Source organism: Amphiura filiformis, chromosome 8 (genome assembly GCF_039555335.1).
Source record: "Amphiura filiformis chromosome 8, Afil_fr2py, whole genome shotgun sequence".
Lineage (NCBI taxonomy): Eukaryota > Metazoa > Echinodermata > Ophiuroidea > Amphilepidida > Amphiuridae > Amphiura > Amphiura filiformis.
The window spans coordinates 3,840,597-3,855,132 of record NC_092635.1 but is presented as its reverse complement, the minus strand read 5'-3'; the positions used below and the strand labels follow the sequence as shown (position 1 = coordinate 3,855,132).

The 14,536-nt window shown below is 36.4% G+C and overlaps 1 protein-coding gene across 1 annotated transcript in view; it reads left to right on the top strand.

Moving 5' to 3' along the window:
- Positions 1-258: 258 nt before the first annotated feature.
- Positions 259-14,536, top strand: part of LOC140158426 (serine/threonine-protein kinase ATR-like) — a 72,380-nt gene continuing 58,102 nt past the window's right edge. Inside the window, exons 1-12 of the mRNA XM_072181517.1 lie at positions 259-361; positions 3,711-3,818; positions 4,751-4,845; positions 6,077-6,298; positions 6,863-7,033; positions 7,555-7,667; positions 7,941-8,032; positions 8,466-8,580; positions 10,473-10,615; positions 11,191-11,354; positions 12,916-13,067; positions 13,423-13,622. Of these exons, the coding sequence (XP_072037618.1) occupies positions 3,727-3,818; positions 4,751-4,845; positions 6,077-6,298; positions 6,863-7,033; positions 7,555-7,667; positions 7,941-8,032; positions 8,466-8,580; positions 10,473-10,615; positions 11,191-11,354; positions 12,916-13,067; positions 13,423-13,622 (1,559 nt within the window). The 5' untranslated portion in view covers positions 259-361; positions 3,711-3,726. The remainder of the gene's footprint in view (positions 362-3,710; positions 3,819-4,750; positions 4,846-6,076; positions 6,299-6,862; positions 7,034-7,554; positions 7,668-7,940; positions 8,033-8,465; positions 8,581-10,472; positions 10,616-11,190; positions 11,355-12,915; positions 13,068-13,422; positions 13,623-14,536) is intronic.

Here is a 14,536-nt window from a genome sequence, read left to right as displayed (position 1 = left end):
TTCCGTGTTAGCAACGGTGCCTCCATAGCAACGGGCCAAAATCACTTCCCTGCCCCCCCCCCCCTTGACCTGCTAAAAAACCTTGACCCTCCCCACGCCTTTCGACCTGCCAAAAATGCTTGCCCCACACCGCACTTTGGCCTGCCCAAAAATGTTTGCCCTCCCCCTATATATATAAATTGACCACCCCGGAGTACACTTTTTAGTTGGGTATCGGTGCACCTGCTAAAACAGGGATTTACAATGTTAGGACGCCCTCTTCTTAAAAACAACTGCGGTTTTTTCGGTGCTGGGAAAATAAGAAAATTCACAAGTTTCTTATGGTAAATTAACTTTATTCTTTCCATAGAGCACATCAAAAGTAAGTCAAACTTTGTGATAAATATAAAAATGTGAATTCTAATTCATTTAGACAACAGGCGCCCAAATAGAAGGTGGTAGAAAGTTTAGTTCCTGCGGCACTGTCAAACATGCAAACCTGCCGAATTTTGCTCCTCAGCTGATCTGAATCTGATTTCTAAGGTACGGTATCAGTATCAGTTAGTTCGCAACACAAACTTAAATAACGGGCAAAACAGACACATCGTTTATCGGTATGACATTTTCGTATTGGTGCTGCCCTATCTAAGTTTGCACTGAAGTGCCATCCCAGTTTTGGTGCGCCGATGTGGATCATGTGTTATTGAATTTTTATTTATTCTGGATAAATAATGGGGTATTAATTACAATTACAAGCATAAGAGTTTAGACAAGAAGTACAAGAAGCTGTGTAATTAATATTATGACAAACATGCAACTATTTTAGCTACAGGAGCCTTGTATTTTTTAGTGCAACGTTGCACTAGCATTTTGTATACACTTCATCCCATACATGTACCGTTGTGCAGAGCTACTACGGTATGGGTTCCTCGTACTAAGTATCAGTATCGGTTGTGTTGGATTCCGAAATCGCCTTAAATCGGCCCGATCAGATTCTGATTTAAAAAAAAAATTTCAAACAAGTGCCCTTGGTTGGAGAATTTCTCGATTTACATGGTCACAAAGTTAATGTTTTACTTTATTTTCTTGTGTATGAAAAGCTAACTAAAACATGCACGTCAGATCAAGCACAAAGTGAAATTGTATAAGCCGCACAGGTAGATCAGATACCGATAAGGTCAAAATCGGGCTGATTATTGTTTTGCCGATCATATCGGTTAAAGACACTAATTTTTATTTACAAAATTACTACATTTCACAAATTCTTTGACACTTTCCACTGATCTGATCATCTTTTTATGTGATGGAAGTGATCCTGATTTTATGAAGGATTGAAGGTATGTTTCTTGCTTTTCCGATAATTTTTTTAATGTTTTTTGAGCAAAAACTTTCCTAACAAAATGGCCGTTTTCACTTGTTTTCAAAAAGTTGTAAATTAACCTTTTTTTTTACCCCATAATTTCCCTCATTTATCGAAGCCCTGCCCTCCTTCCAATACATTAAACCTTGACTTTAAAGTGATTGGCAACTGTTTAAACTTGATGCAAAAGTAAACCTTGATGGAAAAGTAATAATTTAGTCCCTATATAGCGAGGGTGGTCTAAAGGAAAAGATCACCCTTATGATGAAGGCGCTGCTTGAAGACTTCCACTGTTGGTGAATTCACAACTTCATCTGGGGGCTCATTCCAATCAGCTACAGTGTGTACAAAAAATGATCCCTTGTGAACATCAAGTCTTGTGTACAGTCTCTGGAACTTGAGAGAGTTACTTCCTCTTGTCCTTGTGTCATTTGCTGGCATCAGATAGTGTTTTCCTATGCCCAGCGAGGTCACGTCACACTCGGGTGTGACGTGCCCTGGTGAACTCCCAATAACTTTCGTAAGCGACAGACAAATTGCAGGAAAGCGTGCCAATTTAAGCTTCCTGTAATATCTATTGCACATAACGTAAAAAGTCACAAACTTACAAACTTCAATATTCACTTCAAATACTGTAGACCAGCTGTTAATTATTACCGATCCTGTAGAATAACTTACATAATCTTCAATTTCATGGAATCCCGCTGCTCAGAATTGCAAATGTCGTTTTATCTGTCAAATCCGCTGTGTATGTGCTCAGAGATTTTATGATATGCTCCATAAATCACAGGTGTGAAACTGACTTTATACCACTCGCTCGCTTTTTAAAAGCTGGCAGAAAAGCGAAGCCTCCGGCTACCTCGTGGCATGACGTCATCATGGATGTGTACAAAATTTCCGATGGGCGCCTTATTTATTTGTAACCCATTTTGTGATTGGTTGCAAACACCGTTCATCGCAATCGTAAGCCAATCAATGAAGGCGACGGCCTTTTACGGTATGAATTAATGTGACCCGCCAGTTAAGTACGTCTAACCCGATTTGTTTACAAAAATAATTGGATAATTGCTAAGCCAGTCAGCGTGCTCGATGCTTAACAACCTGGTCGTAGAGGGTTTTTTTTTAAATAGGCGAATTCACATGGTGATCCAGCGATCGAGTATAAATTCAGCATGACTTCTGCTTTAACAGGTGCAATAACAATACGTGGACACAATCAGTGACATTTACACAATACAATAATGAATTATTTATGACATGCATGGGCTGGATTTTACGATCGAGGTAAGGTTTTCGGCCTGTCCCTGTGTGAATATTGTTTCTTTTCAGCATCAAAGATACTTCCGATGACCATTTTTTTGCGGACACTTTGATAACAGGTAACTTTTATAGGTCATAGGGTAGAAACGAAAGTTGTTTGTACAATTGAACGAAAATATACATTTTGTTATAGGCCTAAAATGTTTACAAAAATATATTGGTCCATAAACGTACGTTGTGCATGTATTCAGTTGTTCGACGTATAGTGTTTTCCCTCGATACCAACCAGTCCCTTGGTGATCTTGTACAGCATTTCTACTCCTCCTTTGTTCTAGTGTATCCCAACCCAGACGTGCGAGCATTGTTGTTACACTGCTGTATCTCTTGAAATCACTGCAGCAAAACCTCGCTGCTCTTCTTTGTATCATTTCAATCCTCTGCTTCTGGATGTTTGAGTGGGGATCCCACACCTCACCAGCATATTCGAGTATGGGGCGAACAAGCATGTTATATGTACAGGTCTTCACTTCCTCATTGCAAAACCATAGATTTCTTCGCAGAAATCCTAGTGTTCTGTTGGCTTTCTTGATTGTATTCTTGATGTGCACACTCCATATCAATTTGCTGTCAATCTCAACCCCAAGATATGGATGGGAGTCTACTTGCTGGAGCTCTTGACCACAAAATGTAAATGTTGAACTTGGAGGGTCCTTCTTGTATGATATTTGCATTGTTGAGCACTTCGATGGATTAAAAGCCATTTTCCACTTGTCCTGTCATTTCTCCAGTTTGTTGAGGTCTTCCTGAAGAACTCTAATATGGTTGTCATCTTTGCCAGCTGCATACACTAGGCAGTCGTCTGCAAATAGACGGACTCTGTCAACACTCCTTGGTTGCTTAGCAAAGTTAGAAGTAAGCTGGACAGGGTTGTGAGTGCACAATACTATTTATTACTCTCTTAGGTGTTTGTGAAGTTTTGATTTGAAAGAAAGAAGCTTTTAAAAGGGACATGACATATTTAGATAAATAAAACCTTTTTTCAATGAATGAATTAGTCAACTAGTGTCACATGTTCCTGTACTAATGATGGCTCATAATATTGATTTTCCAGATGTAAAGACTGAAGAATGTCTTCCAAGGAACCAGTAGGAGCAGGTGTGTCTGCTGCATCTTACAAAGCCTTACAAGCAGCTCTGGCAGTGTTGAAAGATACAAAAAGGTAATTAGACAAGAATCAAACAATGACTTGTGACCCGAGGTCAAATCAGTGACCCTAGTGACTGAGCTAAAAAATCAGGCTAGATGACTTGACTCGGCCTGTACCTTTGGTGGCTCATCACAACCCTGTCAAAGAATTACAAATTTTACGGGGCAGTTAGGAGTAACGATAAAGTAATGTACTTAAACCTAAAGCGTGACCGTCAACCACAAATTAAGTTAAGATTTTTACAGATTTGGAAAGATCATACCTGAAGCTTCAAAATGATGCTTCAACCAACTTTGAACGGTATCTTGAAATAAAGTTGTGTTTCTTCAAAATTTGCCTTACAACAGAGCGCAACACTAAGAAAACTGCACTTAAAAGTTATCAAAATTCTATTATTTCTGTTGAAACCAGCCACATAAAATGTGACATGATCAAGGGGAATGAGTCACATGTCGGCCCTGGTCGAAAATGAGTTTTACACATGATTCTAAAGAGGACATTTAGAGCTTTCAGAAACTGAAAACCCCATGTTGATACAACTTTCCTTTGTGAAGTTATATCAATTTATCAATTGCTGAAAACAATATAAAACAAAAGAATTTTAACACTTTCTTTGCCAATATCTCAAAATCAATATTAGCGACATCCGACTCATTTCCCTTGATTGTGTCACAAATGTCAATTTTTAATTATTTTTAGTTTTTGTATCTATAGCTGTGTAACTTTACAGCTGTGTAAGAGAAATATGAAATATTTCAAATCTGTAAAAATCAAATTTTTCTAAAAATATGACATTTTTGGATATTTTGAACTTAAAATCACATTTTCCGACTTCTGGACTCATTTGTGGTGGATGGTCACAAATGGAGAATTTGATGTCAGCGATAGATTTCATTGTTTTAATGTTTAATATTGCCAATGTTCTTCTTTATACACTCAAATAGTGCTGGCACACAACAAAGAGAAACGGTTGCACTGAAGACATGCAGACAGGGCATATGTCAACAGGTCAATGAGAGACTTACTGATTTATCTAAAGGTATGTATTGTTTATGATGTGTTAAAGATGTAGAATTAAATGTATGTGTGTCACAGTGTGTGCATATGATAATGTGTGTGTGCATTTGTGATGATCTGTAAACGAGAATATTTGCCGTAGAAGTAGTGATGTAACAGGATTAATTACCATAGCAGTAGATGAATACAATTTTTGAATGTTTTGCCCTGCACTACCAGTAGGTTGCACTCATCACCTGTCATGTCTGTATATGTGTGCAATCATAGATGAAATACAATACCGCTCTTTTCAAAGACACTAATCGTATAGGTGTGAGTGATGTTAGCATAATTTGACATTTCTATTGATGAGTTGACCTCAATGTTTATCAACAAAGGCAAGGGACTGGTATATCGATATGCTTGAGTGAACCCCATGCAACTACTACACTGTTCAATAGCCTTATTGTGATGTAGTGGGAGTTTTAAAAACAGGATCCCTGAACAAAATATGATGCGCACGCATACTGCCAGGCAAAAAACAATGGAAATTTTGATGATGCATGCGCATACTGTCAGGTATTGACGTCAGAAGTCAACTCATCTATAGAATTACGATCCAGGTCTTTATGCCTATTTGATAATCAGTGGTATGATGCAGAGTTACCGCGTACATCTAGTGCTGGGCAATGCATTCAAAAATTGTATTCACCTATTGCTATGGTAATTAATCCTGTTACATCACTACATCTACGGTGATTCATTTCATTTCATTTCATTTCATTTTATTTAGGATTCAAACCAAGGATAAAAAACACAGAAAAGAATACATTTAAAAGCACACTTATTTCCACTGTGGTCCTTGATGAGCCTAAGACTTAAAGGTACAAAAGTAAAGAAAATATTTGGATTGCACTTTACATATGATATTACACACATCAAGGTGGCACCACACCCCCTGACAAATCCTGTGACCAGTTTCGCACTCCTCCCAAGAAACAACCACACACCGGCAACAAAAAGCCATGCACACTACCCAAATAGCTTGATAACCAAGGATACCCAGATACCAAGACTACTAAATGTCTCGATATAAAGAAGAGAAGCAAGCAGTCAGCATTGCTAGAACGATATTGTGAACACATATAAAAAACAAACAATACAAAAATCATGCAATTGTGCAACATTAATACATTGTTTAATGAAGTTTGATTGACTACCTCTCATCCAGTAAACCAGAAAAAATAACTGTTTAAATTCTTGTTTCTACATAGTTTCTGCTGAGCTAGCTAAGGATGGTGTACCACAGTGTGTAGTGATCCTAAACTTTCTTCAGTTCTGTGTTGACCACTGCCCACTCATCTATGCTAATGTAAGATACCCTCATCCACATCATCAAAGTCCTCCCGGGAATGGGGAAGGTCTGCCTGGGTTATCACAACCTGCTGAACCAAGACCAGCAGATTCACAAGATGCTGAGTATCATGTATGCAAAGGTGGGTTGTTACTTCAAGCATTACAAAAGTATATAAAATGTGTGTTTCCTGTAAGTTGCTGGAATTTTGCTACACATCTTTATTCAACAAGTCCAGAACATACGATCTGAAAAAAAAAGCTGGGAGAAAAACTTCCAACAAATCATTTGATTACAGCCAACATGTGAAATAAATTAAAAGCAATTTACAACTAGGCAAGACTAAAAAACACACATTCAATTTTTCTTTCACAAGTACTTCTGAATAAGGGCAACATTTAAATAATTAAAAATTATAATCTTTGTATTTCCATGACATGTAACAGGAGAAACAAATACTTGGGACTTTTTGTAAAAAAAATAACAGATTTTAACTTGCATTCTTTTGGGATAGCAAGTACGAGATTTGTGATAACTCAACTCAAATGACTAACTCACATCTTGAGACTCATCTGAAGACACCACCTTTGTGACTTGCTTTCAATGTTTATCAAATATGTGTATTACAATAACCAATATGTCTTGTTAAGGGAGGTTTCAAGTACCTTTCCATTAAAAACTGATTAAATATATTTTCTTTCTACAGGATATATCACCTGGCTTTTATCCAGACTTTTGAGGATCTTAGCAGATCAAGGATGTGTTGAGATTCATGAACAAACAAGAAAACTGATGGTGTCTCTACTTCAGGCAGCCAAGTTTAAGTTCATGCCGCTGTTTCATGAACTGATGAGTGAAGTGTGCCAACTGTTAGCTGGTAAGATGTAAGGCTGTGATTTTCGGGTAATTTTGTGCCCGGGTACACTATGTAATTTACAGGTGGGTACCTGGGGTGCATTTTTCACCAGAGATCAAGTCGAATTGGAGCGCAAATTTGCACTTTTTTGTGTATAAATGATCTCTAAACAGTTGTGTGTATGAAGGAATGATATTTATTGAAAATATATACCTGCAAAATATTTACTGTGAGCAAGTTAAACAACAGCTTTGCATACCTTGTCAAAAGTGTGGTCTTAAGAATAGGAAACTTTTTTCCTGAAGACACCATGTCAACAATGCCTTGAAAAATTTCATTTTGCCTTGTAAAAGTACCATAATTTTTCAGCACGTGGATTATAGAGCATGCCTTTATATTTAGAAATACATAGTCAAAATTGTTCTTTGAATGAACAGTAGCTAACTTCCAAGTAGGCTAAAACACACATTATTAGCCAAAAATATTTAAAGAAATTGACACATTTGGTGGAGCCCTCAATTTTGGCATCATTTTTCTTGCAGAGTGTGCTTGCATCAGTGGTGATCGCTTTAAGAATGGCAACATCCAAGCGTTATCCTTGCCAGTTATTCTACCACATTTTGCCGTTGACGAGACCAAACTTAGAGACATTCCAGTGAGTAAAAGTTGAAAATTTTATGTTAATTTTCAATCAGACTTTCAACATAAAAATAGTTTAATACTACATGCGAAGAAAATGTGATTTATCTTGCACACCCCTGTTTATGATAGCATTTAAATCTCTTCTATGCAAAATATGTCAAAAAGTGGTTATAAATCTAGATTTCCCATACAAAAACAGAAATAATACTCTAAAATGTAGTAAAAAATAACATGAAATAGTCAACATATTTTATTACCATTCACACATTATTCATTTCTTCTTCAGGAAGCTAAAGAACTATCATTGATCTACACAAGCCCAAAGCCTCTTATGCTCCAATGTTATTCCAATTGTCATTTGCTTCAGATGGCTCTAAGGTAGGCTTTCCTCAATGAATTAGTGTGAATGGATTGGTGTATGTGTTTGTAAGTGGTTCGGGGTGTGAGTGAGTGAGTGGGTGTCAGGTGTGAAATAATATAAAATTTTTATGTGGAAGATTTAGCTCTTCCACAGAGGGAGTTCGGGTTTCAAATCGAATAGACAATTGAGTGATACAGGTGAAATGATATGGGTATAGCAGATTTCAAATCGAATAGCCCAATAAATGATGATTGAATGAACATAGTGGGTGAATGAATGAGACACATAGTAATTAATGAGTAGGTCAATTATATAATTTAAGTGTTTAATTAATTATTGTGAGTAGCGCATCTCTTGTTGGTCTGATTTATGTGAGTAAATGATATGATGATCACATTCAAACCATTATTTGATACTACCCTGTAAACATTTTGACATTTTTTCCCACAGTAAAGTACTAAATAGCCTTAGTATTGATGTGTGCTATATGATGAGTAGCAAGCATGCAGTCATTTGGCAAACACTTGGAGTACAGATAGAGGAAGGACATCTGGAGCTTAAACAGGTAATCTATACACAAAATTTGCATTAGTAGAAAGTCCGAGTTGAGCAGCAACATAGCTTGTGACACCATTACAGCATTTCATTCAGTGTGTGTTTGCAATCCTCTAGTCACATGACCACGGATGATCAAGTAACAGCAGATAGTTGTAAACACAAAGCTAAATGAAGTTAATGTGATGTTGTCGCAAGCTACGGTGCTGTTCAACTCGGACTCGGGTAGCATTATTGCTAATGTTAAAATAAGAGTCCAATATCAGTCTACACACTTCTACTTTATGCATTGTTTTTGAAACATTTTGCTGGAAAATTACTTATATATATTTTCAGTAACTACCTAATTGTAAGTAAATATTGCACACAAACATATGGCTTGTAAGATGCTGTTAGAAGTGTTAAATTTGGGCCATCATTGGCAATTAAATCAAAACTATACATATGCATCTGAATCTCACCTTCAAAATTGTTTGTTTTTGTTTGCTTAAGGGATCTAAAATGAGCGTTTATTATGCTTTCGACAGTATTTTTTGTGGGACATGAGAGCACCTCAGACCTATCGAATTGCATTCTGAATCTGAAGCATGTCTTTCTGATATCAAATAATTTTCATTTTTTGAAAATCACAATATAATACAAATTTTATGACAAATTATAAAAATTTGATATTTTTCAAATTTTGATATATAACAGCCCTCGGTAAATTATATAAATCTAATGATATATTCTTAAAGTGTATGTAGCAGGGAGGAAAAAGTTCAATTGAAAATTTGACCTTTCATATTGAAGATATAGATTTTTTTCCCAAAAAGACCTAATTTTTTTGGGTGTTTTGGGGAAAAAATCCATATCTTCAATACGAAAGGTCAAAATTTTCAATTGATCGTCGCATTTCATCCCACCTACATATTACGCTAAGTATAAATCATCAGATTTATAAAGTTTACTTCGAGTACTGTTAAATATCAAAAATATCAATTTTAATGATTTGCCATAAAATGTGTATTAAATTGCGAATTTCAAAAAACAAAATTATTTGATATCAGAATGACATTCTTCGTATTCAGAATGCAATTCGATATGTCTGATGTGCTCTAATGTCCCAAAATAAATACTGTCCAAACGCTCATACCCCAGCCCTTAATGAGGAATTTGATTGTCTCAAAAACATGATTATTCTTTTGGCCAAGCACTATATTTATAGGTGCAGGGTTGAGGAAAAACCATTGAGCAATTTTGTGTTTAAAGCATGGATCAAAATTTTTGAAAAGTCCAAGAGAGTTATTGCCATCAGAAATAATAAATTAGCCAAGCACACTAAAAAATGAGAGCTTTTGGCAATTTGATTTCAGAACTGCCTACAATTTAGTAGAGAAATCAAAGTAAAGCAAGTCCATGAAGTCACTTGTCCCCCAAAAAATTGTGAGTGCCAAAATCGATGACCCAATTCATACACTCACATGTGAGAATGTGATTAAAGCCATAATAATAGCGATGGGAAAATAATAATCTGTAAACTTTTCCATTTAAGATGCGTTATAACTTTCCATGTTTCCAATGATTGTTTCAGGACCAAATTCGGTACTTAATATAGAAAACCCATCAAATTTTAGGGCACATTATGACAAAAGAGTCAGTGCCCTTAACTACTATACTATGTTCAGCTCTTAATATACGAGAATTATTCAGTTTTTGTTACTGCACAAGTCAATAAAGTTCCAACTTACATACATTCACAAAAGTGCACGTCACTCACACAGTACGTAAAGCGCAGTTCGCGTTGGTACTGCATCCAGCTATATGTACGCCATTCTATATCAATCCACAATGTTATGAGTCCCGCCTATTACGAGCTGATCCGAGTATAATTATCTGTTGACATTATTTTCTTATTGTCAGATCTCTTTGGAAGTTGTAGGCAAGATGTTACAGCATCATCACATTGGTCTACCACCAGCCGTCATCTTTGATTATCTATTTGATCTCTTCATAGTCCTCTTCACATTTATTGTATCTTCTCAGCAGCAATGCCAAGAATACAAGTAAGAATTATATAACTATGTAGCATCTATACTATTTTGCACCTTGGCGAGTCAGTGACGTCAGTGCGCATTTAATTTCTCGAGCGTTTGCTTAAAGCACTGTGGTACACATACAGGTATTTAAAGACTCCACATTATATAGATGCACACACAAACAGCTGCCTTTACGCATTGACATCAATGATAGTGACTCAAAACTGTACAGCTTTAGCATAATGAACCACCTGTTAAAGTTGTGGTATTGTGCCCATTACGCAAGTGTAGAGTGCTCAGTTTATTATTCCTGTTGTCATTGAATGAGTAGCACTGATTGAAAACTGATATGGTACTGATTGATATTAGTATTATACCTGTTAATTGAAGTAATAACATTATGAATGGATTTTTACCTATTATGTACTTATTATACAACTTACCCTCTATACTGGGAGGGTAGCTCATTTTAGGTATCTTAGTCTCATAAGCATCTCTTCATTTAAATGTTCCATTGTTTTAATGAAACAAAGATGATGTTATGATAATGTTTTAGTTGTCTAATACATAACATAGCATATATTTTTGCTTTTATCAACCAGGGATGTTGCAGGTTTGGAAAGAGCTCTTGCCGTATGTCTGCTACAAATCTTTGAAGTGTGTGATGGTAAACCTATGTATAACCTTTCCCCATCACTAATAAATAACATGATGGAAACACTGACTAATGACCTGACACAGTATGGTCTACAAAGCTTGAAGACAGGTTAGTATATGCAATGTGACTATACCATTCAGCAAATTACTTCAGCGTTGTCAGTCTAATTATCGCGTAAAAAGAACTAGGTCACATGTTGCTACACAGCTTGACCAGCGAATGAGGTGCCGATGTGATGATGGCATGATTCAATTAGTCAATCGGAACCACACTTCCATATACGCCATAAACTGCACCAAATTGGCAGCCCGATGAAGTTCTCTGCTGAAAACTATAGAGTAAAAAGGCTTTCATACATGCAGAGGTGACACCCTCTCCAATAGGGGATGGAATGGAAAAACCAGCAGACTTATTATTGGCTATTCCATTATGCTGCTTCTTATCACTTCAGTTTAGTATCAGAGAACATAAGATGGCAGGAACAGGTTGATCATAATGAATCCAAATTTTGACCAGTAACTTACACTAGGACTTTGCCTGCCTCTCATCACTATTTCTATTAGTCTATACATAGAGTATGATAGTGGCTTATAGCATTGGTGCAAATTTTGCACAACCTGAAGATCCTATGCACATGGACCATGCAATAAGTTTGGTCAGGCTGTATGCAACTGTGATGATGGTGATGCAGGAAATTTAAATTTAAAGGGGCATTTCGTGATCCACAGCCTCAACCCCCACTTTTCTCAAAAAAAGTTGAGATTTTTATACCACTGAAAACTTCCTACTGGATACATAATGTTTATGTGCAAAACATTTCTTGCAGATTAATTTGTTTAGCAAAAATATTATCAAATTTGAATTACGTTCTGGTTTACCAGAACGAAATTACAGCAGTGGCCTATGGAGCAGTGTGATACACATAATCATGCATAACTGGCAAACACAAAATCAGAATCAACTGAAATTTTGGGAAGAAGCTTTTTACGTGGATATCTAATGAAAATGTCATAAAAAGAGGATGCTAGGATCAGGAAATACTCCTTTAAGTGACTGAAATTGCAATAACCTGTATATTTGGTCAATGGAAGGTGGAGAGAGAGAAAGAGTGAGAAGTGGAGGGGGAGAGAGACCAAAGGCATTGGGCACCAGCAAAGTTATGGACAGCAAAAGTGGATCCTTCCAAAAATCTGAACAAGAAATTGCAGTTTTATCATTTTATGGTACTACAGTTTTATAGTGTATATCGCGGTGAAACTCAATTTATCACCTGCAGAATGAAAGTTTTAGGCTGGGTCAAAGGTCAGGTTTTCCCGGGTAACTTGCTATGGCCAATGGCATGATTCGTTTGGTGTGATGTGGGGTCCTAATCACGTGTGTTGGTATTGCTTGCTCGGTGCCATACTTGTGAGCGGAGCATCATTCTCTGTCGTTGATAAATTCACTGATATTTTTCTAATGTCGACAAGAGTCAAAAAGTTATCTATGTGTGGTGTTATTTCTGTCTGGGGATAACTATAAATCTACATTATGTTTCATTGCTGAATGCTTTTTCATTTTACAGACACTTTCTATTTTGGATCATTGCACAGACACTTTTTAATTTGGATAAACATTAAAATTTCATATTTACATTCAAGTTTTTGCATTCTTGATACTTGTTGTACAGATGAATTGAAAGAAGCCATTTGCCACATCATATACTTTGTATACTGTCATATACCAGTGAGTTATGAGTCTATAACCAATGTGAGGAAAACCAGGAGCTCTCTGATCAATGCATCTCTCTGTGGTCATCTCTCACAGAGCTCATCAACAAGTGTAAGTACAAGTACCAGTATCTCTTATCCGACAGCCTGCAGACTTGCACAAAATGGATTATGGCCATTCATATGTAAATAGCATGTTAAAGTACTAACAAAATTCAGAGTGTTCTGCTCAGATCATTGGCTATTTTACTCACATTTAACACAATAACCTGCCTGCACTCATCTTTAATTGCTCAGTTAGTACCCGAATGAAAGAATTGAGAATATCATGTATTGACTTTGATGGTCACAGTATTGATGCGATAACTTTCCAATTTAGTTTATTTAGCATAAAAAAACTTATTGATAATTACATGGAGAGTCAAGCTTAGTTAAAGTTATTGCCACATTCATATCTCCATGTACAGTATGTGATAACTCCCCTGTGCCAAGCCATTGCAAATGAATTAGAATGGTACGATGCAAACAAAGTAACAATGTCCAGTGGAGAGACAACTCAAGGAGAAGCATCTACAGCAACTGATGTTAGCTCAAGCAGTGGAGATGAAAGACCTGAAAAGAGAAGACGGTTATCCCTTCATAGGACGCCAAAAGCACACAAATCGAGGTCAGTGAAATTTATTAGTTCTTTTACAAGTAAAGCTGAATTTTTACTTGATCGCCAACCAATTATAATGCACCGCTTTTTTAAAGCGATGGGTAATCACCAAATTTTGCGATGCATCCCTCATCACTATTGCATTTATACTTATCACAGTGGTAGCGATTGCAGACGACAATTAAAATATTCTCAATGCCACAAAATACATTTTTAGAACATCTATTGCTGTCAATAATTATTGCTTTGAATTAATTCATTACCAAAAGTGACTAATCGAGAAAGGTAAATTAATTAGCAAAATAATAGATCCAGTTGGTTGTAAATGATTGGTTAATGCATTCACGTGTCAAGCAACATCGCTCGAAAGTTGAGATTTCTTCAACTCGCAAAAGCAACATCGTTTTTGCCTCGGTGATTTGTATCTATTGATCGGTTTGACACTCAGAAAACGGAAGTAAACATTGAGCATGTGTTAGAATTGCTTTTCTGCAAAAGTGATCGGGTATAAATTCAGCTTAATACAGTTGATAAGGAGAAATATTTCTGCATACCTAAAGCACAGAAGTCTGCGAATGAAAATTTGTCCATCTCATTACCTTGTCAAAGACCAAAGCTGAACAAGTTTTGGTACATTGAATGGTTTCATGTGCATTTCCAATTAATGGACTGTGATGCTTCGGGTCCTATGGTTTAAACACATCCCAAGTGTCGATATAGCAAAATATGAACATATAATTGGCAAAAATGTTGAAGCTACTATATGCTCAAAGTCCAGCCCTTTTTACGGCATTTTTATTAAATTGCTTAGGTAGCAGTTTTATATTTGAGGGACCAAACCCAGGATATAACGTTAAAAAAGTATGTGTTCGTTCGCAGGGATTAAGGTTAATTTATTACGATAAATCATATCTTATTTATGC